General features: G+C 49.7%; 1 protein-coding gene across 4 annotated transcripts in view; it reads left to right on the top strand.

Annotated features, from left to right (window-relative positions):
- Positions 1-24503, top strand: part of ARHGAP22 (Rho GTPase activating protein 22) — a 181483-nt gene that overhangs the window by 16841 nt on the left and 140139 nt on the right. For 2 of the 4 annotated variants that reach the window (XM_050805128.1, XM_050805130.1), the window contains exon 1: positions 5499-5862. The exons of the other annotated variants lie outside the window; for them this stretch is intronic. In XM_050805128.1, coding sequence (XP_050661085.1) covers positions 5829-5862 — 34 coding nt within the window. In that variant the 5' untranslated portion in view covers positions 5499-5828. Of the gene's footprint in view, positions 1-5498; positions 5863-24503 lie in introns of those variants that run through there. 4 annotated transcript variants of the gene reach the window in all.

A 24503-nucleotide genomic window follows, 5' to 3' on the forward strand; every position in this document is an offset into this window, starting at 1 on the left:
ACCCAGCTGAAGCACCACTCATTCATCTATTCAGCACACACTATGCATCCTCTGACTTAGCTATTGCAAAGTTAAAGGTAATGTGTGACAAGTGCTACAACAGTGGTTGGAACAAAAGGTTATGGTTATGGTGTCTGAGCCAATGCAGTGCCCCTAAGCCACCTTTCTCACAGACCAGGGCTGAACAACTCTAGAAATCATGCCCAAGGGTACAGGTTGCAATCCAGGGGCTTTCCAAGCAAAGCCTCTCTGCTCCAGTCTGAATTCTCTTGCTCCGTATATCTGGGTAGTTTCCTAGTGCCTAATTCTGTGTCTGTCCTTCTGTCCAGGATCCCAAGACAACAAAGACTCCAGATAGGTAGAAGTCCAGGTTTTACACCCCTTCTGGGGTCCTGGGCTGTCAAAGGGAGGGTATGCCATGGATGCAGGGTATGGGCAAAACTGAAACTAAAAGCCAAGGCAAGGGGACAGAGATGGTGGAGCCAAAGGGCAGAGACAGACTTTAGGCCCAAGGCAGCAGAGCTGAAGCCAGGAACAGTGGGTGGAGAGAAAGGCCATTACCTCTATGACAGAGCAGTCTGCAGTGCCCAAGTGCCCAACGGCAAGATGACCAAGGACAGGCTTACAGTACAAGCAGGGCAAGGCCACCAAAGTGGCGCAAAAGTTCAACTTTGATGAATCCCACACAGTTTCCCAATTTAAATATCTAGGAAGAATATTTTTTAATTCAGCATATGATAGGTTTTATATGTAGATGATATTCAAATTATGGGTGAGAGGGCAGGAAAAACTCATACTCCTCTAAAGATCTCACAACAGGCCTTGTAGAAGGTCCCCATGGCCTTGGGCATGGGTGACATGGGAAATGTTAAAGGTGCCGAACTCTAACCATAGAGCACTGAGCGAGGAGGTGGTGCTGGAACAAGGTCTAGAGGGATGCATCAAAGTTCAGAAGGCAAAAAAGGGCAGGCAGAGTGGAGTGTGTATCCAGTGAGAATGTTGGCTATAGTAATGAAGAGGACCAACTATGAAATGACTCGATACAGTGTAAGTTAATTTCTCTTTCTCTCAAGATGTTTCTGGGTTGACAGTGAGGGCTTGGCTCCATGCAGTCATTCAGGGCTCCAGACAGCAGGGATTCTACCATATTCTACATAGGAATTTCAAAGTGATCCTCTCCCAGTCAACCAGGAAAGAGAAATGAGCTTAGAAGGGTGGCAAGAGAAGGAGTCCTGGAAGCCAGGCCTAGAAGTAACCACATCACTTCTGCTCATGTATAATGGCCAGGATGCAGTCACACCTAATGGCAAGGATGCTGGAAATGTAGAACATCTGTGTGTTCCCAGGAAGAAGGGGAGAACAGATTCAGGTGGAGAGTTGGTATCCTTTGCCTAGAACAGGGAGTCTACAGTGACTGGGGCAGACAGAGTGAATGTGGTGGAAACGGGCCAGAGGTGTGCTGACAAATGCTTAACAACCAGCTCTGTAGAAGAAAAACAAAACAAAACAAAACATTTAAGCTCTGATTTACTGCATTTGCTGGTTTTCTTGGTGTAAATACTCCCACAACATTCAATTTCAAACTACCAGCATGATGTCACTGAACATTAGAGTTGAAAAGAGATGCATGGCAGCAACCCAATATATATTATCCACCATGTAGAAACAATAGATGTCAATTACCTTAAGAATAATAAAATGTAGTAAAATGATTTGGAAATTACCAGTTTTTAGTGCTTGTTATCTTTGTCTTAGTTTATTTAATTATAAGTTTATATATATTAATTTCTAATGACACTCTTGCTAAACAAGTGGCTTACAAAACTCCTGAAAATGTAACAATCAGTTATGTCTTTGGTACTCTCTAGCTGGTCCAGCCCACTACTTGGATAGACAGAAGGAGAAACCAAAGCATGAGGGTGGGAGCTGCCCATGAAGACCCGGAGTGACACACAAGGGAGCTGCAGCATCAGCCTCCTGGCAGCAGGAACAGAGAGCGTGCTAAGCAGGCAGGCTGGGGACCCAGGTGCTGGTGACCCCTGCGCAGGCATCACAAAGCCAGAGTAGCATTGTTTCTCTCCTCTGCCTCCAGAAGGGCTTACTCTAGTCCTCCATGTAGCTTCTGGAACAGGGGAAGCAGGGTTCTGCTATCTACACGTCGCCTTTGTGCAAATTAGAGGAAAGCTCCCTCTTCCAGCTGCACAGCTCCCCACCTCCCCACCTCCCGGTGCTGGAACACATGGCTTTGCCAATGGAGCCCAAATTCAGCCTCCTTACCTCCCTCTACTGGACACCTTTGTGCAGTGCACAGACTATCCAACAGCACCTGTGCCTCTGCATGGAGTTGTCTCAAGGTGGGGCTTCAGACAGATGCCCTTTCCACTTTTCGACCAGGAGATTTATTGGCAGATGTGCCTCTCCCTGAGAAGAATCTCCCTCAGGATGGCAGCCAGCAAACACCCCAAATGCAGTAGTCTTCTAAAGCCGTGGTTCTCAACCCTGGCTGAATCCCTAGAGGAGCTTTTACAGCTCCCAATGACAATAAACCCTCCAGACTAGTTAAATCAGAGCCACTGATGGTGGGACATGGGAATTCACTGTCAGAGCTCCCTAATATGTAGCCAAGGTTAGGAACTACTGTTTTGAAGGCATCCTGGCTCCGGGCCAGTTGATGCTGATTGGCAGCCATCCCACCAACAGGTGTGCATTTCAATAGATGCCTTCTGGGGAGTTCTGTCCATTCAGCGCTCTCCACATATCCTTCAGCTCCTGTCCCTGAACAGCCCTTAGAAAATACTGAATGATTCAAGGCAGGAAACCAGGTGAAGGCAGACCCAGGACCACTGCTGTTAAGGGGCAGCACCGTTTAGGCAGTCACAGGGCAGTGGAGAGGGAGGCATCTCTCTGTCGCCACTGCTAAGCTAGACCTGTGTCTCCCACCCCTTGGTCTTGGTGTCCCACTTATAATTGAGAAGAGTAGGGCTGGTTCTTCAAATAAAAGCTTATAGGATGTCACATGTTCAACAGATCCCTTTGCCCTGCCCTTGTCCCCACTCCATCCTCCCACAAGCCACCCAAGAGGAAGTGGGAGGCTCCCAGGGCCCTGCGGATCAGGACTGGTAAACTTCAGGATGGAGGGGCTCCAATTCCTGCCTCTATGGACCCTTCATCTCAGGAAGTACTGAGAGCACAGTCTGAGGGTGGAGAGGAGAAAAGAGCTACTTTGCCCACCTGCCCCATTCCCCCAGCCTTCTCAGATGCAGAATCCAGATCAGCTCCTGCCCTTTTCCCAGCCTGACTTCTGGGTGTGAGCCCAGAGCCTGTGGTTTTGTCCACTTCCAGCTCTGATCCCCAGAAAAGCAGGCGAGTGAACACAGTGACTTAATATCATCAGGGAAAACAGCTGCACAGGAAAAGCGCCTGGGGGTGGTTTCTTAACCAAAACAAGCGTGAGTGGACCCAGACTAAGTCTCAGGGCATTTCCTTGCCTCTGACTTGGATAAAGTGGTCCAGGCTGCATTACTCACAAATGGCTTCCTGATTGCTCAAGACATTGTCACAGGCCACAGGATTTGCCCTGTGACCCTGGTGTCGACATGAGATTTTCTAGCTTGATATTCTCCCTACTCCTCCTGGGTGGTCCGTGTCCCAACCAGGGCTTGTACCTGGCCTTAAAGGAAAAGGAGGTCAGTTCTGTCATTCAGTGGTGTTTCTTGGATCTGCCCATCAAGCCAGAATTTCCTGTGAGGCTTCTGGCCTGAGTCAGCCTGGGGCTCAGGGAGGGCATACAAGAGGGGCAGTCCAGGGACACAGATAAGGACCCAGGGGAAGTGCTTAGCGGCTCATTCTGCTGGTGGAATCAGGAGAATTTCATTGGGGAATTGCCCAAAGAAGAACAAGGCAATGTGAGGAAGGGCATTCCGGAAAGAGGGAGCTACACGTGCAAAGACACGGAGGCACAGAAGAGCAGGGGCTGCACATGCAAGAACAGGAATACACAGGAGCAGGGCATGTGCAAAGACAATGGGGCACACAGGAGCAGGCGCTGTATGTGCATATGGTTGTATAGCACATCAGCAAGAGATAGGTCAGAGAGGAGGCCATGGATGCTACCATGAAAGAACCTGGAATGTTATGCCAAGGTACTCATTCATCCCTCTGAGGAGCAACTGAAGACCAGAACAAGTGACTTGATGCTGAGTAAGACAGCTTTGTCTCCAGGGACTCCACATTCTCCCACCAGCTCGGCCATGCGGCTCACCACATCCTGATGAGTCTTCCTCCTTACTCTGCAGTCCTCCCCTCTCCACAGGGCACACTCTTCCCTAAGGAGGATTGCCACAGTGATCTCCTGGTGGGCCCTCTCCCTCTCCAGCTGCTAAAGTTGATTACACACCAATAGGACCCTTGGGGATCTGTGGACATGGGGCACTCGAGGGAGTGGGGAGGATCAGATGGAGGGCATGGCTATCTGAGCAGGGGAGGGCATTGTTCAAATCCCTCTTTGCCAGCTACTGAAAGGGTCACACAATCCTCAGGCCCAAATGGCCAGACCCACGCTCAGATGCCTAAGAAGATACACGGAGTGATTATCAGGGGCACAGAGGCAGGTCACTGTTCAGCAAGTTCATTGGGGGCTCAAGCCAGGAGCTGTTACCATGCAGTGATGGGAATAGGGTGGAGAGGCTGGCATCACAGAGCAGCAGGAGCCGTAGACACAGCCCTGGGCTCCAGTGCCCGCCCTGCCGCTCCGTACTGTATGACTTTGGGCAGGTGATTCAACCTTGCTGTGCCTTGTTTTCCAGATTTGAAATGCTATATATATAACACCTGCCTCAGGAGTTTGAGAGTTAAATGAGATATTGAATGTAAAGCACCAGCCTCAGTGCCTGACACATAGTAGGTGCCTAATAAATGATAGCTATTGTTATGATTGCATTCCTTGGGTAATTTTTAGCATCTTGAGGCTGGATTCCCCTCCTCACAAAGCCCCCGTATGCACCCTTTAAAATTATGCCAGTATCAAACAGAAACATAGCAATTAGCAGAGATTCACTATTCAATTCAGATATTCCTATGTGAAGAGCCCTGAGTTAAGTGCTTCGTGGCCTCTTATTACTGTCACCTTACTAAGGAGGCATAAATAGTATCCCTAACAGGCATTTTCCTGCTCGGAGTCTCCTGAGGAGTTTACATTGCCAGGCTGCTTGCTCCTTCCCAGACACACCCAACTTTCAACACTTAAAACAGTGAGCTCATAAACGGGTCCCCGTGGGCTGGGCCCTGCGTGGGGGTCTCGGCTACTCTCTCACCAAAGCGCTCTCCCACCCGGGCTCGGCAGGGAGTGCGGCTCCTAGGCGGCGACAGAAAGGCGCATTTCCTCCAGCCTCAGCAGAGAAGGGCCGGAACCCCAGTACCCTCTCCCGGGCCAGGACCGCGCCGGGCGTCTCCCGCTGGCCCCGCCCCTCTCGGCCCCGCCCCGCCCCCGCGCTCAGCTTGGACAGCCACGCGTGCGCCCAGGCCAGGCAGAGGAACTGCCCCGCCCTGGTCCAGTGATTGATCAGCAGTGATTACTGAGGCTTTAATGGTCCGCTTGGATGGGAATTAATTCTGGGATGGATAAATAATGCATCGAGGTTTATGTAGTCCAAGGCGAGCCGTCCGTCCGGAGCCGGGAGAGGTAGCCGAGGGAGCCTGACGGGTGACGCCAGCGGCCACGGGGCCCCGAGCGAGCAGGGCATGAGGGGCGACTGGGCGCGCGGACGAGCAAAAGCAAGTGGATGACAGCATGATCGGCCCCGCGGGGCTGGCCGGACGGCTGCAAGAACATGCTGAGCCCAAAGATCAGGCAGGCCAGGAGGGGTAAGTCCAACTTTCTGGGGTTTTCTGGGCACCGCACATGCCTCTTGGCAAATGTCCGCGGACACTTGGCCAGCTGTCACGCCGTGTGTCACATGGGGCGGGTGTTCTGGGACCATTGCCGCTGAACAGTGAGCATCCTCCTAAGGAAGTGCCCTTCCTCCTGAAACTCCTGGGCTGCGTGGGGACCCGACCTGAAGTTGCAAAAGGGCGGTGGCCGGCTTAGTGTCCAGTGGGTATGCACACTTCGCCCCACATTCCACATTTTGCAGAGGCCCTCGGTCGCTCCAGGTGACCTGGTGGCAACTTTAAGGAAACTTTGCTTCTTTACTGAGAAGGAAATGCCCAAGATTTGCCCTGTGGCCAACACAGAAGCACCACTTACCAGGGAAGGCAATGCCCTGGCTTCTAGAGACAGCTGGGTGCAAGCGAGGGTCTTCATCCCTGCTGTTCTGCAGGCAGCATTTCCTCAAGCAGGCCAGGAGCAGGCAGGCTTTCCTGCCAGGAGAACACCCAGAGAGCTGCAGGGCCTGGGGCAGGACAGGTGGACGGGGGAGCAGACTCAGACCAGCAAGAGATGGGAGTCAGGAGAGTCCAGGACTGGGCTAGTCAGCTTGTGTCCAGCCAGCGACCCAGCGCAGTGACCTGAAGACTTGGCCACTGTATGGGGCTAGAGACAGCATCTCCATGGACAACAACTGCTTGGCCATGGAAAGTGTCATTTTGAATGAGAACATCTGTCTTTTACAAAAAAATAGAATGTGTCTTTTCAGGTGGCCAGTATCTGGGAGACCTGAGCTCCTTTTGTAAACAATAAAGTGGAGGATGGGTCTTTGGAGGTGGATGGAGCATTTGCCTGGGAGCTTGGAAACAGTTTGTGTCTCACCAGGTGTTTGCAGCTGGGAGCCTCCAGCCTTCTGTGGATTCACAGGGAACACACCCATCTTATTAGCACCTTGCAAGCACTCGAATGATTTTCCTGGATGGGACCGGCCTTCCAGTGTGTTCCACAGCCGTCAGAACCCCTCTGTGGGGTGCTTTTGGATGGGCTGAAACCTGTGTACCCCAGTGGGCAAAGGAGGACCTTGCATGGCTCTGCTGAGGAGGGGGCAAGTCTGGTGATGACCCAAGGGATAGGACAGGCCAGAAGCCTCTGTGAGAGCTTAGTTCCACCCTCCCACTCCTGTGTAATGAGCTGGCCACTGGCTACATGTGGCTACTAAGCACTTGGCATGTCACTAGACCAAACTGAGAGAAAGATATACCAAATTTTGATGATTTAGTACAAAAAAATGTACAATATCTCATTAATAATTATTTTACTGAAATGACAACATTTTGGATATATTGGGTTAAATAAAATCCATTATTAAAATTAATTTTACCTGTTTTACATTATTTTACTATAGCTACTAGAACATTTACAAGTACATATGTGACTCATATTGTATTTTTTATATTTCTATTGGACAGTGCTGGTAAGAGACCAGTGCTTCAGCAAAGGGGCTTACAGGCAGCCTGTCTTTGAAATCCAAGGTTTCTCATAAATGTTTGTTTTAAGTCAATAGTTCTCAACCAGGAGCAATTTGCACCCCCTAGGGAACATTTGGCATTGTTTGGAGTATTTTTGGTTATTTCAACTGAGGGGTGCTACTGGCATCTAGTGCATATAGGCCAGCCATATGGCCCTCTTCCAGTTCTCAGTGTTCTATGAAACTTCCACCATGGGGCTTTTGCACATCCTTCTTTCCCCTGGAATGCCTCCTACATTCACATTTGCACACATGCAAGCATGTATGTGTGTGCACAAATGCATGCAAACATACACACACACACCACCCTTAATTCCTATTCACTCTCTAGTTATAGTATAGTTCAAGTGTTGCCAGCCAAGGAAGTCTTCCCACACACCCCAGTCTAGGCTGGATCCTCTGCGCCAGCTCTCCTTTTCTTTATGGTATTTACCATAGGTTGCAGCTGTATACTCCTGAGTGTGACTGTTTGGTGAATAACTGTCACTTGCATGCTCCATGAGCTCCGTGAGAGCAGGAACCATTTCTGTTTGGGGGCATCATTATGCCCCCAATGCCAGGTACCAGGTGGACACTCAACCTGTGTTTTTTGAATGGATGAATAGCTGGATAGAGGAGAAAGCATTTGCCTGGGTGGCTGGAGCACTGTCTCTACCCTAGCTGGCCTGGTACTTAGGAAATTTGACCTCGCCTTTCACTGACTCATATGTTGCAAATATTTTCCTAATTTGTTGCTTGCCCTTTATTTTTATATTAGAGTGGGGTTTTTTTCTAGATTTACATGTTTTTAACTTGTATACATTTTCCTTTCAGAATTTCTGTCTTTGTTTGCAGTGTTTCAAAATAAAATTGATGTTGCTATTAAGGAGGCTCCTTCTTTTAAAGAAAATCATCAGACTGATGGGCAAAGTTACAGGAGCTCTCACCATCTCCCGTAGCAGGAGTGTCAATGTCTTAGGAGTCTTGATGAATGTTCAGAGCCTGGTCAATACTTTGGGGGTGGGGAGAGAAAGCTCTATTAGTGTGATGAAGTAACTTCAATGGCCTTATTCATGTGATTGTCCCACAAGAAAGTAAACTAACATTTATGGTGTACCCATGCTCCAGGCACTTTTGTTGTACCTCATTTAATTCTCATAACTACACTCTAATGTGATATCATTGTTACCATTTTGATAGATGTAGAAGAATCATGGTTGCCCAGCCAATAAATGTGGGAAATAAATTTGTCTGTCCAATGCTAAGGCCTCTGCCTTCTCCCTAACCCAACACTATCTGAAGACCACTGCACCTGGCCCTGTACATCTCCATGACAGCTATAGGTTCTTTCAGTGATAAAATGCAATGATATTTTTAAGAAGGTGCATCTAAACACATGGAGATTATATTTAGACAACTGATAGAATGTTTAAGGTTGGATTATTGATACCTAGCAGAAAACTAAGCAAATAAAAAAGCAAGGCAATGATGAACTCCAGGGAAAACAAAAGTGATTCATGAAAGAAAAATTATTATCATATACGACATACCTCAAGTGGGACTAGCAATTAAATGGTGCTAATAATGGAAATTCTGTTGTTAATCTAACCAAAATGATAATATAACTATATTGGGAGGGTGGAGTGGGTGCTTACGGATGGTGGGGAAAAGGGAGTAAAAGAAACAAAATCTTCATCTTTTATAGTAAGAAGTTAATAAATAACACTTAAAAGGAAAAAATCAAGAAGTGGCAATAAATAAATACTATCTGAAAACATAGAAGTGATACCAAAAGAACCAATGACAAAGGTTGAAAGTGGCTGCCTCTGTGAGGTGGGGAATGGAAGTAAAGGGATAGGACACTGCTGGGTTTTGCCCCAAGACTGTAGGACTACTTGAAAAGTGGTTAGGGAATGACAGCCCAGAGGTCAACTGACCTCATACCTGCTCAGACTGGGGGATCCTTCAGATCCCTGGAAGATTCTGCCCTTTAGGGACACTCATAGGGTTAGCAGTCCTCCTCAGATTGCTTAGTTATGAATGTTGTGGCTTCCAGGATATGCCCTTGGCCATGCCATGATGCCCCTGCCCAGGCTTGTCAGGTACCATGAAGGCTCCCTATGAGAGTCCTCACCACCTTCATGGCCCTGAGAGTGAAGCAGTTAAGCAACAGTCACCTAATTAGGTGACACAGCATCTGACTTTGCCTAATTCAGAGAGAGGATGGAGGTCTAGCAGAGTGGTCAGTAAGGTATGCTGAGGAAGGGGCATATTAGAACCGCTCATGGAGGGGTGCATCCAGGTTGTGGGCTAGAGCTTAGCCAGGGACAGGAGGCCTCAGAGGAGCCTGCTCTGGAGAAGAAGGGCCAAAGGGAACTCACCCAGCAGTCTCTACTTCCAGGCCAGGCCCTGGCACCGCTGTTTGTAGCTGACACGTTCTGTGACAGCAGAGGTGCCCAAGCCTGGACATCCTCTGCCACTAGCCAGGTGTTCCACCCCATGGAGAGGACCAAGCTGTCTCTTGTCAGTCCCTTCTAAAAATTTGCTCAGAAGTGAAATGAAGTTACAGAGGCCCTCAGATCAGCAAAGGGTCCAGGACAAATCCAGGGGAACCTGATTAGAGGAAATAAAAGTTTGCAGTTTGGGGATCTTTGAACAAGAGTGGCCTCAAATCACATTGCAGCCTGATTTTTTTTTTTTTTTTTTGAAAACCCTTCTAGGATTTTCATTGTTTATGCCTAAAAATTTTAAGATTTTCTTATTGAGGCATAATTTACAGAGTAAAATGCACAAATCTTAAGTGTTCTCTCAGTGACCAGCCTGAAGATCAAGATATAAAGCAGTTTCCTTAAGCCTAGGAGGTTTTCTCCTGTGTCTTCCCAGTCACCCCGACCCTTCTCCCAACCAGAGCGACACCTTTCTGATTTCTAGCACCCTACAGTGATCTTACCTATTCTTCAATTTTATATAAATGCAATCAAGGATATGACTTTCCACTATTCATACATTAAAGGCCACAAACTGTCCTTTCACTTTCCTCTTTAAGGAAGGAAGGAAAGTGAGAGAATCTCTATTGAGTGTTTAGAATGTGCCGGATGCAAGCTGGACCTTGTGTTACATGTAAATGTCCTATTTTAATCTTTACACCAACTCTGTGAGACAAGGGAGAAAATAGAGGCAGAGTAATATAAGTAAGATGCTCAAAACTGCACCACTAATAAGAGCAGAAGCAGCTTAAACACAAGACTCAGGTCTGAGAAGCCTCCCTCCCAAATCTAGTGCTGCACAGAGACAGATGGAGGCTGATGTGTCAGTGAGCAGCTCATGCCCCCAGCGATGCCAGCAATACAAAGCTGTCAAATCCTGTCCAACCCTCACAAGCACCTGTCTCCATGGCAGGCACACACAATGCTATCACTAGGTGCGGGGGCCAAAATGGAAGTGGAGACAGGCCACCCACTCTGTCCTGGCCTGTCCCAGATTTGTTCCCCTGAAAGTCAGCCTGGCCCAGCAGCAGGCTAGTGGGAAAGGGGAGGGGAATTGGGATTTTATGGGACACAGAGCAGTGGGCATCCTGTGGAGTTAGCCCTCGCCAGGGGTGCCAGGTGTTAGCCATGGTTGCAAAGGTGTGTGGTGAGCTCAGATGGGCTTGGTCCCTGCCACCTAGTGATGTTGAGGAATCCCAGATTTGGCTGCTGTTTTACTTCAACTCCCATATTTCTGGGAAAAAAAGATTGGCTATTCCAAATGCTGCAGCCTCAGATAGCTTGCCCTCCCTGATTTAACTCTTCATGTGCTTACCAAGTGCTTAAAATCGCAACAACCACACTAATGCCTGTTGAGCTCATGGGACACTCTGTCAAGCAAGCACAGCACATGAAATGACTTTATTTGTGTCCTCCAATGTCCCCACCTGGCAGGCCCTGGGTTAACTCTGGGCATACCTGGATAGAGGTGCCCTAGGGTCAATTTTGTTTGCAACATAGAAGACCAGGTCAACATTTCTAGGTCCATGGTAGCTGGCTATGACCTATCTCTCTGAAAGCATGCTTCCTAGTTTGTCCCTCACTTTAGAATGTCACATCCTGTGTGGCTTGGAGCCCTGTTGGAACTTCCTGTTTGAAGTCCTGTTGCACCTGTCATGTGCAGGCACATGCATTATCTCCCTTCATCCTCAAAAGATTCCCATTGAGAAAAAGACCACTGTTGCCCCATTTTTCAGATAAGGATTTTCAGATAAGGAAATTGAGTCCCAGAAAGGATAAAGAACTTGCCAGCCAGGAAGGGTACCCAACCAGGAAGGCGCACTGCTGGGATCCAGAACCCAAAGGCTTCTGAACATATAGTGCATGCCTTCATATTTGCATGCCAGGCTCAGATCCAGGCAGCAAGAGAGAAGAGCCATCCCAGGTTGTGAAAGCCTCTGTGCTAAGGCCCAGTGGTGGCAACCTGGGGCAAGCAGTGTGCCCCTATGGTGGCTGCAATGCAGGAAGGCAGGGGGAGGACAAGGTGATGTAAGGGAATGAGCCTGTCCCACGTCCAGGTAGGGTTTTAGACAATGGAGTGGTGTGCCTGGCCGGAGCCTTAGGCAGGCCTTATGCAGGCTGCAGTGGGGGCAGCAGTGCATAGGGAGTGGCCCTGAGGGCAAGGAGAGAGGGTAAATGCTAGTGAAAGCAATGGTGTTTCCCAACTGCCACCTGCAGAGAAGGAGAGGGAGACACAGGGGCCTTTGTTGAAGCAGATCTATGGAGAGCTGGGTTCCTCTGCTTCCAGACACTCTTCCCCCAGTGCCAGCTGTGTGCTGGGCAGCAGCTGGCACCTCCCCACCCTGCAGAGTTTGTAAGTACCAGAGTGTTTCGACACCACAAGCTGAGAACAAACACTCCCAGCCACCACCCTCCAACCAGCCCTTAGGCCACCAGTCCATCTGCTGCTGCCTGAGGTTCATGCCAGGAGATGGAGGTAGCTGTTTGTATCCAGAAGAGGGGAACTGTGAACTCAAGCCTCTTCCCCCACCAACCCTCATGTTCTCCTTCTTCCCAGACAGCTCCGACCAACTGATGGGAAAACAGAATTTCTCTTCCCATGGAAGATGTTAGACATCCATAAGTGCCCCCACCTGACCAGTGCTCTTAGACACTCAGAACACACAACACTGCTCGGTGCTGGGCTGGAGGAGCTCCAAGCTGGCCTTGTAGCCCCAGACAGCTGGAGAACTAGCCATGACCTTACTGTTTGAAGATAGGGATAAGTCATTTATTTGCAAGACAGGCCTGAACTGAGTTAGGCGTGGGCCAAGAGGCCACCTTGGACTCCACTGTCCAAGGCAGCAAGGCAGTCAGGACCCTGCCCTGATTCTGCTGAAATCCTCACCAGCCCCCGTGATTACTTAACCAAGGGTAGAGAATGTATTGATCTAAGCTAATGGCTCATAGGCAGGCAGAAAATGAAATTTATAATCGACATGCAATTATATTGATTTTACCGATCCCAGGCTCTTGGTGAATGGCCTGCTTATCTGAATAGAGCAGAAACAGCAGGCACCTGGGGTCCTGGGCCATCAGCCCCTGAACAAAGTCCAGAAGAGAGGAGAGAGCCTTCCAAGGGGCACAGCCCACGGGAGCAAGAAGCAGGGCCAACATTGTTCACTCAGCACTTCACTGCTCTCAAAGAAAATTGCCCATTCATTCCATCCTCACCACTGTCTAGGAAGCAGCAGGATCCGTATCTGGCCCCCATTTATAGATAGAAACCTGAGGCTCTAAGAGGGTAAAGGGCCTCAGGACTCGGAATCCTGTGCATCTTCCATGACCTCCCACTGCCTCTCCATACCCACTGTTAAGCTACAGTTTCGCTTTTCCATTTTCCTGCTTGCTGCTTCTCTGATTATGGGCTGAGAATCAGTAATCTCATGCCCTTTAATTTTTCATGTGTGCAAACAGGCCGTGGGTAGGAGAATCCTGTTGGCAGATTTCTCCCAACCCAAGCGGATCATCTACAGAGGCACAAAGTCTCTTGGATTTGATGAGTTCTCATCCTCTTCAGACTTGAGGATTCCTGTCTCACATTCACAGACATGAGATACATGTTTATGAAGAAGAGGTGCATGTCCAGCCAGAGGTGTCAGCAAGGTCCCGGGGGCAGCATAAGGGATGGAAGTCAATCATTCGGCATTGAGAGCCTACCAGAAGGGTCTTCATACCTTAGGAAGTAACTGCACTGACACTGATGTTTCAAAAGTGAGTCAGGATTCACCAGCAGAGTCATGAGTCCAGGGAAAGGGAAAGGCAGACATACGGGGGTGGAGGTGTGGCACAGTGGTCCGTGCGGGACCTGTCAGCTTGGAGAGACCCAGGTGTGTGGTGTGAGAGGGAGGAAGCTGGGCACCGGCTCACAGAGGCCCTCCACATCACAGCCACATCAGACCCATGTCTCTGATGGCTAAGGCTGTAGCGAAAACTGTCTACACCCTAAAAAGGGGGCACGGTCTCTTCCAAGGAGCCACAGCAAGAGAGACCCCAGAATGGGTTGAAGGCAGCAGTTGGAAGAGGTCCAACAGGCTGCTCTTTCTCAGAGGGTGGGTTTTCATTAGTCTGGCAGAGGCTTGGGATATGGTCTCTCCTAAGGCAGGAGCGTGGGTCCTATGAGAGTCAGGGTGGAAAGCCTGGGAGTGGAGCCAGACTTCCTGGTCTGGACTCACCCTCTCACTCTCAGCATCTTCCTGTTCCCCTGCTGGGCACACTCCACCCCTCAGTGAGGCTCACCGCATTCATTTGTCCCTCCTCACCTCACCCAGGCTCCCTGCCCCCTCCAGCCAGCCCCACCCCAAGCCCAACTGCCTCGCTGCTGCTGCCTTCACACTCCCCTCTCCCTTTATATGTGACAGCAAGATCTGGTGCTGGGGCATCCGTCCCCCGTGAGCTCTGCCAGGGCAGGTGTGTGTCTTGTATCTCCATATGCAGTGGCTCTCACAGGTGGGCATACAGGAGGCCCCATAATCTCAAGAATGGATAAATGAACACCAGATCCACTTGAAGCTAGGGCTGCATCCTGCATGGAAGTAAAGAGCAAACACTTCGGGTGTCTCCTGGCTTCCCACCACCCTTGCTGAAGACCAGCCTCAGCTGAGCCAGGAGGCAGACCCAGGAAGCACTGATTAAAATAACTTTCAAGAATGCAATCTTTTATATTGATTTTTAAATCACTGAGGTATTCACTATGAAAAAAACTCCAAACTCTCTAATCTACCTAATCACTATTTAAAAATTAATATTTTCATTCCTGGGGGCAGGAATGGATAGGCTGTGCACTTTACTGGTTTTAGTTCTTCACGCCGAGGTGAGGCTCATTAGGAGGGCCTGGCTCATTCTCTAGACCTCTTAGATGGAGACCTAGGAACAAACAGGTGGCCAATTAGAGCTAGGCAGAATGCAAGTCACAAATTAAGCTGGGTGTAGTGGCTCATGCCTGTAATTCCAGCACTTTGGGAAGCCGAGGCAGGAGGATTGCTGAAGGCCAGGAGTTCGAGAGCAACCTGGGCAACATAGCAAGACCCCATCTCTACTAAAAAAAAAAAAATTAGCCAGGCATGGTCATACACACCTGTAATCTCACCTACTCAGAAGGCTGAGGTAGGAGAATCATCTGAACCTAGGAGTTTGAGCCAGCAGTGAGCTATGATCGTGCCACTTCACTTCAGCCTGGGTGACACAGGAAGACCCTATCTCAAAAATAAATAAATAAATAAAATTATACATACATATATATATATATAAACAAGTTTTTAAAAGTAGGGGCACTCAAGAACCATTAGGTAATAAATCATCTGATGCTCATGCAGAATTCCCAGGACAGTGTGGGACCCTGAAGGAGGTCCCCTTTGGCCTTGGCGGCAAATCGCATTAACTTTATGAAACCATCTCTTCCCACCCCTCCAGAGTGCCTCTTCCAATACCTCATCTCTCTCTCCTCAATCAGTCTGTTGGCCTCAATACTTACCCTTTAAATCAATTCAGCTCTGAGATCCATCTTGCTCTTTTCCCAGCCCGGCTTTAAAAATCTCATTGACTTTTATAAATCAATTGCGTTTTAGCTCTCCTGTCCTGCAGCCACTTCTCCATGCTCTAGGGGCTGCACTCACAGAGCTGCAGATAGGAAACATCCCTGGCTTGCTGCAGGGCGCCTCACCCCAGGGAGCATCTCCAGAGCTGAGAGCCCAGCAGCTGCCCAAAGGCACACAAAGGCTGCCACAGTTTATTCAAAAGGCCCTGAAAACAATCGAATATGTTCAGTGGGGATCTCCAAACCAAAGCAGACCCTGAGATAGTGATTCACATGCAGTAATCCATTAATGAGACCCTCAGGGGACACAGTTGGGGGGTGGGGGAGGGGATCCGAAAGCAGGACAGGAGCAAGGTCCTGTTACCCTTTCAGGTGTAACAGGAAAGGGAGGTCTCAGCCCAAGCCCCCAACTGAAGTGTGAAGTACACTCCTGTACCTAGCTAGAAATAAGGTTGATTAGGGATTTTCAAGCTCCTAGGTTGGGAGTGGGGGCGTTGGATGATATAAACTCCTAGGCACTCCCAGCCCTCCCAGTACATGGACAAAACAGGCCCCAGTAGCCCAAGGCCAGTCTTCCAAAACCTGCCAGCAATCCTGAGAAACCACCACCCACCCCTGGGAAGACTGTTGGAAGGACAGCACAGTTGGGGGTGGGGAGGGGAATAGACACAGGAAAAGGGATCCAAGAGAATTTGGGCAGAGCTCCGTCATGATCCATGTGATCTCAGAGAGCAATGTCTGAGCTTTGGCAGCTGCCAGGTGCTCTGTCAGTGCAGGGCTGGGCCCATGAGTGATCCACACACCCTCACTGAGCCCCTGGTTGGCAAGAGAGAGACAGGATGGAGGAGGCAGGCTGGAGTCCCAGGCTCACCCAAGCAGCTCACCTGCAGGGAGGGAACAGCGTGCTCACTCACAGTTCCCTGACGGTGGTCCCATGGAAGGACCACAGATGGGCTTGGTCCAGGCTTCCACCAGCATCCTGGCCTGTTTGTTGTGAGCTGATCAGTGTTAGTCTCTCCCACTAACTCGGGAGCTCCATGCAGGCAGAGGCTCTGTCCTTCTTGCTTGTTGTGGTCCAGAGCCTAGTGTGATGCTTGTCTCAGATAAATACTCATAAGCATGTATCAAATAATGATCCTTTAATTGCTATTTTAGATGTCCTGTAAGGGGATCCAGCTCCACTCCAAAAGAGCTCTTTCATTTAAAACTTTTAATTGTAATTTATATAATCAAAAAATTCATTCCCTTCATGAAATGTACAATATAACAGCTCTGGGCTTCCCTTTAGGAACATTATCACCGTTCTAGGCGGGATGTGTTCCTTCCAGACCTAACTGTGTACGATCACCAGCACCCACTGAGAATACATTGCAATGTCTTTTGTTTAGGATTTTTGTTTTTCTTTCCTTTTTATTTAAAGTGGTTCCTCCATATCCACAGTATCATGCTTGTAGTTTCAGTTACCCAGGGACACCCACAGTCCAGAAATAAACAATTCAAAAGTTTTAAATTGTATGCTGTTATGAGTAGCACGGTGGACTCTCCCGCTGTCCCATTCTGTCTTGCCCAGCACATGAATCCTCCCTTTGTCCAGCGTCTCCACACTGTCTAAGCTACCTGCCTGTTGTCACTTAGTAGCCATCTCAGCTATCAGATGCACTGTTGCTGTATCACAGTGCTTGTCGTCCAGTAACCCACACTTAATAACGGTTCCAGAGCACAAGAGTGTGGTGCCAATTTATTAATTAAATTTTGTCATAGATATGTATGTACAGGAAAAACTGTATACAGGGTTCAGTACTACCTGCAGTTCCAGGCATCCCCAGGGGATCTGGAACATCCACTGGGGGTCTAAGAACATATCCCCCCTTGGATAAGGGGAGACTACTGTAGTTTCATATTTTGCATATTGTTCTGCAACTAACTTTCTTCCATTTCTATAATATAATCGAAGTAAATGTTGAGGTAAAGCAGGAAGGAGAAATGGAGCGGTGGGGGATAGTTTCTAAAGAGTGGTAAGAGAGGCGTCGTTGAAAAAGTGATGTTTCAGTAAAGAGTGAAGGGGCTGAGAGGAACCCTAGGGCATCCAGGAGGGCCCAGTGAGCAGAGGGCATATGGCAGGTGTAGAGCCAGATGCTGGGCACATGTCTGCAGGAACAGCAGGGGACAGTGAGGCCAGGACAGGATAGGACAGAGGAGGCCGAGAGGCCATGTGGCCGGTCCCCAGGACCCTCATAGGCCATAGTGTCGGATCTGAGCGAGCTCAGAAGCCTGCAGGGTTTTCATAGGGAGAAACATGATCTAAGTCCCACACTTAAGAACTCTTGCTGCCTGCCCTGTTTTGAAGAGGCTGCAGCAGTAACTCAGGTGAGAAACAAAGCAGATGGGAGCAAGGAAGGTCTGAGGATGGGGTATTCACTGGCTGAGATTATTTCTCTTATGCTCTGAGAAATAAGTGAAACTATTCAGGTCACCCACCTGGCCCTAGCTCTGGCCGTCACAGGCTCTTGTGCAAGTCCATCCCTTCCATTGCCCACCCACCCCAGCCCCACCCTGCCCATGCGCTGAGTTTCTTCTTTCTCTCATCTCACCCCAAGAGGAAGCCATACCCCCATGTCCACCTCCAGCGTTACCAGGATGGCCAGGCCAGAGTCATGCAGCAAGTGCAAAGTCTACCATCCTCAGTGACTGGGAAGGCGTGCAGCCCACTTCCTCCCTCACAGGCCAGATGGCGGGGCTCAGCGTGACCTGCACAGTCTGGACCAGGCCACCCAAGGGTTTATGGGCACCCTGGCACAGATGCAGGTCAGGGCAGCAGCAATATAGAGGCATGGGATAGGGACATTGTCAGAATGAGCACAAGGAGGGTTATGGTGAACAAGTAGGCTCTCTAATCCCAGCAGGTAGGGCCACAGCTGGTGGGGCACTTTGGAGCAGAGGAAGGCCTCATTCCTGCTACAGAGCACCTCCTTGCCCCCTGCCACAGCCGAGGAGAGTGTCTTGCCATCTCATGCTAACCTCCAACCACCTGAGCTCAGGCTCCATGTCCTGTCACCTCCCAGGAAGCTCCCTCTTGACTCATCACCCCACCCGACCCTCACCCACAGCCTCCACCTCTGCCAGTCCAAATGCACTTAAACCGGCTCAGGTCCCTCCCATTCTAGCAAGGGGCACCCTGCCCCTCCATGCCACCCTCCCCTCCAGCACACTCCCCGCTTCTCTCCTGCTTGCAGGGAACATTCCTGAAAGAGTTCTCCGGGCTCCTTTGCTGTACTCCCCCTCCTGTCATCCCTACCCTCTCTCTGTAAAGTGGCCCTTGTGTACCCTCACCTCTCCACCCAAGACACTGCAACCTTAACTCTCTTCCCTTGGTGTGGTTTCCCTGCTTTTGAAAATTTTGTTTATAATTGACACATAATATTGTACATGCCTGTGGGGTGCAGTGTGGAGGGAGCTACACAGAGGAAAATCCTGTGCTGCGGAAGGGTGGCGATTGCCAGGCTGGGGCTAGATTTTCCTCTGTGCGTAGTAAATACCATAACTACTTCTGTGAAGAGTAAGACTTTTTAGAACTCTGCGTAGGAAGATCTGTGTGTAGCTCCCTTAGTAGCTGCCTATCTATTTTGGAGAATCTTGTGGAAGGCAGGAGCTAAGAGTCAGGAAGTAGCCCAGGCAAGGGATGGTTATATACAAACGGGTTCAGTAAAGGGGAGATGAAAAGAAGGCAGAATGCACAGAGAAAATCTTCAGATTTGGAAACTAAGGGACTCTAGGGCTTGATGGGGAGGGATTTGTCTGAACATGTCCAAGCTGTTAAGTCTGGTTGGTCGTGGAGCCCTGGATGAGAATGGGGAGGAGGAGTGGGCTGGGGAGAGACATGTTGAATTTGGACATAGGCCCAGATAACCATGAGACATTTCTCTGGAGTGTCCTGCAGATGGTTTGACACATGAATCTGAAGCTCCTGAGTAAGATCCGGGCAGAAATAACGCCCTGGGATTCATAACGAAATAGAGACAGCTGGGACAACCCTGGGCAACAGCAGGATTTGGGAGGATGGAGGAAGTTGAGGCCAGAAGCAGGCTGGGGAGGTGGAAAGAAACTTGGGCAAAACCACTGGTATTTGGGCTCCGCAGAGAGGGAGGAAGGAAGAGCTTCCAGAAGCAGAGAGTGATTAACAGTGTCTGAGCCACCACAGGGCACTGGAGGATGAGACCCTGCGATCCAATTCAGGTTGGATTTGGTCAGAGCAATATCAGGAGAGGCCAAAATCTCCAAATGCAAGGAGTTGGTGGGGACTGCCGGGTGAGGAAGGAGAGGCAGGTGTGTGGGCCACCCTCTCAAGATGTGCCTGTCAGCAAGAGGAGGTGACAGCGGCCCCTCGGTACATGCACTCATGTGAGCCAAGAGATTGCAAGTGCCAGGCTAGTTTCTTCTTCCCAAGCCTGAGCCCCACCTCCCCTGAGGTCATCCCACACTCTAGTATCCTTCGAGGTCCGGCCTGGGGGCTTCCTCTGCAGGGGTGGAGGGACTTCAGCAGAGGTCTACAGCAGAAGGGTGGGCACCTCAGGGTCAGCATCCATAGCCTTTTCCTGCCCCACAGGCCTGTGCTCTTTCATCCCTATGTGGTGGTTGTGATTTACTTCCCCTGCCAGACTGGGGGACCCCACGGGGAACACCATCAAGTCAATTGGGCTCTGTACCTGGAGGAGTTCCATAGATTTGGAATAAATGGATGAGTGAATGGATGGTCCTTCGTGTGCTTGGAAGAGCCACCTTTGGGGAGGTTGGAGAGCGAAGGGCACCCTCCTCCTTCCTGGGTCCTGAGCTTGCCTGGGGCCTGCTCCTGGGGCCCCTCCAGAAACTTGGATCCGTTCTGGAGACTTAGAATCCCAGAGCTGTTTGACCTGAGGCCTGGTTTAAATATTAACAGGACCAAATAAATTGATTAAAGGAAGTGCTGATGACAGGAACAGTGGTTATTAATAAATCATAGCAATGATTATTTTCCTTTCAAGAAGCTCCATCAGCCTAATATGATTGATCAGCTGGGGAAAATCCCAGGCTGGTTTGGCAACTTCAGTAGCATCTGCAGTAAGTGCCTCCCTGTCAGAGGGGCTGGAGCCAGCCTTTCCTCTCCTCCAGGGTGGGGCAAGTGGGACCCTCGAGGATGCCTGCATCTGCTGAAATAGAGACCACCCAGAGCTTACTGCCTACCGGCTCCCTTGCCCCAGTGAACATGGCCCCCTGTAGCTACTCCCTCCTTACCTGAAGCTCTCAGGAGGTCTGATGCCTGGGCCTTGGGCATCAGGGCACAGAATGTGCCCACCTTCTTTGTCTTGCCACATTGACTACAGGCCAGTCCTGCAGTCAGCCACATATTGATAGCACAAGGTCCTGCTCTTGGCCAGGCTCAGCATCCATGGTCCTATGCACAGGGAGCTCACCCTTCTTGGGGCAGGCATGGCTGGACAGAGAGCACCTCACAGACATTGTCCACCACCGGGACAGAGGGTGCAGCAGCGCTCAGAGGAGTTGAACTGTGCTGATAAGTCACTGAGTTTTTTTTTGAGCTCCTAACGTGCACCAGCCCTGCACAGGATGCTATGGGGGATGCGGAAGGAAGAGCAGGTGCATTTAATGAGCCAGCTTCAGGCCCTGTCATAATAGAAGACAAGAGACAGAATCAGGGATGTAGCTCTAGAACATTCCATGACTTCAGTCCCTCTTGAAGACCCCAAAGAGTGCTCTGCAAACATCTGTGGAAGGACAAAAGGTTCTCCATAGCCCTTGAAGATTCTGTGATAAGAGATAAAGGAAAATTCAAGAATAGACAGTGGAGGCCTGAGCCAACCCACCTGCTCCAGAGACTCCTCACCGCCAGGGGAAACAACATCTGTCGAGTCTCATGGTAGGAATCTCACGTAATTAAACAACAAAAGCCCAGGCACTGGTGACCTAATTTGGCCAGCAATTCTCAACTCATTAAAGGAATTTTAGAGATGAGCAAGTTGAGACCCAGATAAGAAAACTCAGTAACCAGAGGGGCACACCTGTCCCTGTCCTCCTCAGTCCCCTGGCCAGGCTCCACTCGAGCCCAGCAGTCCTGATAATCCTTGTCAGCTCCACCTCACAGGGCCTGATGCAGCCCCCACCCTGGAAAGGGACTGGCGAATGCTGCTGAATCCAGCCCTGCTCAGCCCTTCACTGGCTTGAGATGGAGAAGGGGAGGGGGCAGCCCTGGAGCAGAAAGGGTTCTTCTGATGCTGTTCTGGTACTTCTGACACAACCCCACCTGTCTCATCAGAGGCTCAGCTCACCCTCATCTGGGCAGGGTGGTTTCTTCCAAGTCTTTGTCCTCCACACAGGGCTGCTGAGGTCGCAGAGCAGCCAGGGCTGTGCAGCACAGATGCGGGATAGGGTGCTACAAGTGTCTGGAAATACAGGTGTCTGGAAATTCCAGGCTGTAGGAAGACTTGCAGGAAAGGACTGGGGCTCCTGTGGAGAGGAAAAGGGGGCCCGGTAGCTCTGGGCCTCCAGGACTCCGGGTTTTTATGCCACTGAGTTTGACCTGGTGCTCCTCCTGCTGTGGGCAATCAGCTAAATAGGCAAAGGGAGTGAGCAAATGTCTCATACAATTAGTAAAAGCCGATGCAAAGATGTTCCAGCTGATTAATCAGAACAGCTAAGATAATAACTATGTGTCATTTTATACCTACTAAATTATGGAGTAGGAATGCTCAAATTATACTATTTCATGTTGGTGGTGATGGGGAAAGTGGCACACTGGCATAATTGTGTGGTGGAATATAGCCACATGCCATCTCTAGAAGGCAGTGTGTAGTGGCATTTAAAGGGCCAGGGGCCAGAGAGCGGTCCATTCTCTGCTCTGTGACCTCGCTGCTGGGAGCCCAGCTTTAGGACACAAATTCTGCATGGAGACATCCACTGCACCATCTCCATTATCCTAATCCTCATCACCATAGTAACCCGTTGCTAGGCACCCGTACATCTAAGCACTCTGCAGTTATGGTGTCTCCCCTTTGCCAGCTTGTCCTGCTAGGTGAGATGTTGTCATCTCATATGGGCCCAGTTTTCTGACTGGAAAACTGAGGCACAGAGGGTTCACAGAGCTGGCAGTGATGCAAACCAAGCCTTAGTCCAAAGCCTGTATTTCTTCAGTTGGGTTCCAACATCTTTTTAATTAAATACCTCACATTGAGGAGAATGCCAATACCCATCAATGTGAAAATCTAAAGGCAATGTATGGTGTGTCCATTTGCAGGGATAGTAACCAGTCATAGAAATAAAGGAGGGAAGCACACTCTAAATCCACATGAACAAGCGTGGGGATCAACCCCACAGAGGGGAGGGAACAAAATGCCGATCATTCTGAAACACAGATAAGGTGAAGCTCAAGCCCAGGTTCAGGGCACCGTTGGGCTTCAGAGGGGGCTGTTTTCCTTGAAAGGCCTGGGCCATGTGATCCACATTCAGCTCCCTGAATTGCCTTCCCTTTAGTCTCTGGAAAAAAAACACTGTCCTGAGGAATCACCAATCCAGCTTCAGTGGGCAGGAGCAAGCATGCAAACAACCCACTTCCTCTCTGGGCCAAAACACAGCCAAGGCAAGGCTAGAGCATTCAACCCTAACCTCTCCAGCAGCAGAGGGATGGCAACAGGGAATCAAGGCAGAGTGGGTGAGGACGTAGAGGGTCTGACACCAGGCTGGCTAGTGGTACCCATAGATCTATCACAGCTACTTGGGTGCCAGAGAGAAGAGATGAGGCCTCCCGTGAATGCCGCTGTTGTCCATGAGCCAACCCCTTCCAGAGCAGGGGCCCGTGTAAAAGTGATGGATTCAGTATTATACCCCAGGCTGTATGACACTTGAGGTGAAGGTGTGAACACCAGTGTTGGGGTGATTGGACTCAACACCAGGCCGTGGGGGCTACGAAGTCCGGCAGAGTCAAAGGAATGAGAAAAGACAAGTTGAGAGAGAAAGTGGGACCAGGGGGCCAACGCTAGTATGGAGGCTGTGAAGGCCCGGAACTCTGGGAGCCCACACTATTTATTGCTGATCAAACAAAGAAACAGGTGGTAAGGAGGTGGGGGTTGAAAGGAAGCAGTATATCAAGTGAATGAGCTACAACTGTGATGGTTTAGCATTTTCTTTGAAACATATGGCTACTTGAGATAATGGGAGTGCTAGAAGCAAGGAGCCAGCAAGTCTAGACATATTGCAAAGGCCACAAGGGGTTTTAGACCCTGGACCCTGGACATGTTGCAAGCCCTGCCTCAGCTTCTCTCCCAACACTCAGCTTTTCTCCCAACACACCAGGCTATAATGTATCCTCAGACACTGCCTGAGTGCTATGTAATATTTAATGTAATGTTAAGATACAAAAAATATCTAACAATAAGGATGACCCTAAGTATCCAGTGATATTTGACCACCATGACTTATGTCTATTCCCTGCCCCCCACAGTGATGAGGACATGCATGTAGAACTAGGTAAGACATCATCACCTCCAGTCCCCACCCTTCAGTTCAGAGTGGCAGAAAAGCAATCACACAGATAATCACAAGCCATGGGCCACCTGTCCTGGTAGGGGAGGGAGTGACTATTTGTAGGAGATTCAGAAGGAAGGCTCCATGGAGGATGTGTCCTTTGAGTTGGCTCTTGAAGGATATGTAGAAGCTCACCATGTGGCTAATGCCAGGGTATGGATGGGAGAGGGATGGGAAAAAAGTCCAGGCTAGTGGGAACATGTGGGCAGAAGTAGGCCAGGCTTAGAGAACTGCAGTCACTAGTGTAGTGGGAAGAGCTTACACACACACATACACAGAATCACAGATACAGTGCAAGAACTGTAGGTCACAGGCACTGTGCTTTCCAATCACAAGTTAGGATCCATGGTCTAAGAATTACAGGTGTGATTACATTTGAAGTCAGAATTATTTCTCCAGAGTTCAAGATGGCCCCTCCTACTGATCACTGTGGCAATGGCCTTGATACTGGCCAGAGAGAGGAGAGGAGCTTCCCTGGGGACAGGGGAGAGTGAAGGAGGG

This window comes from Macaca thibetana, chromosome 9, assembly GCF_024542745.1.
Source record: "Macaca thibetana thibetana isolate TM-01 chromosome 9, ASM2454274v1, whole genome shotgun sequence".
Classification (NCBI taxonomy): Eukaryota; Metazoa; Chordata; class Mammalia; order Primates; family Cercopithecidae; genus Macaca; species Macaca thibetana.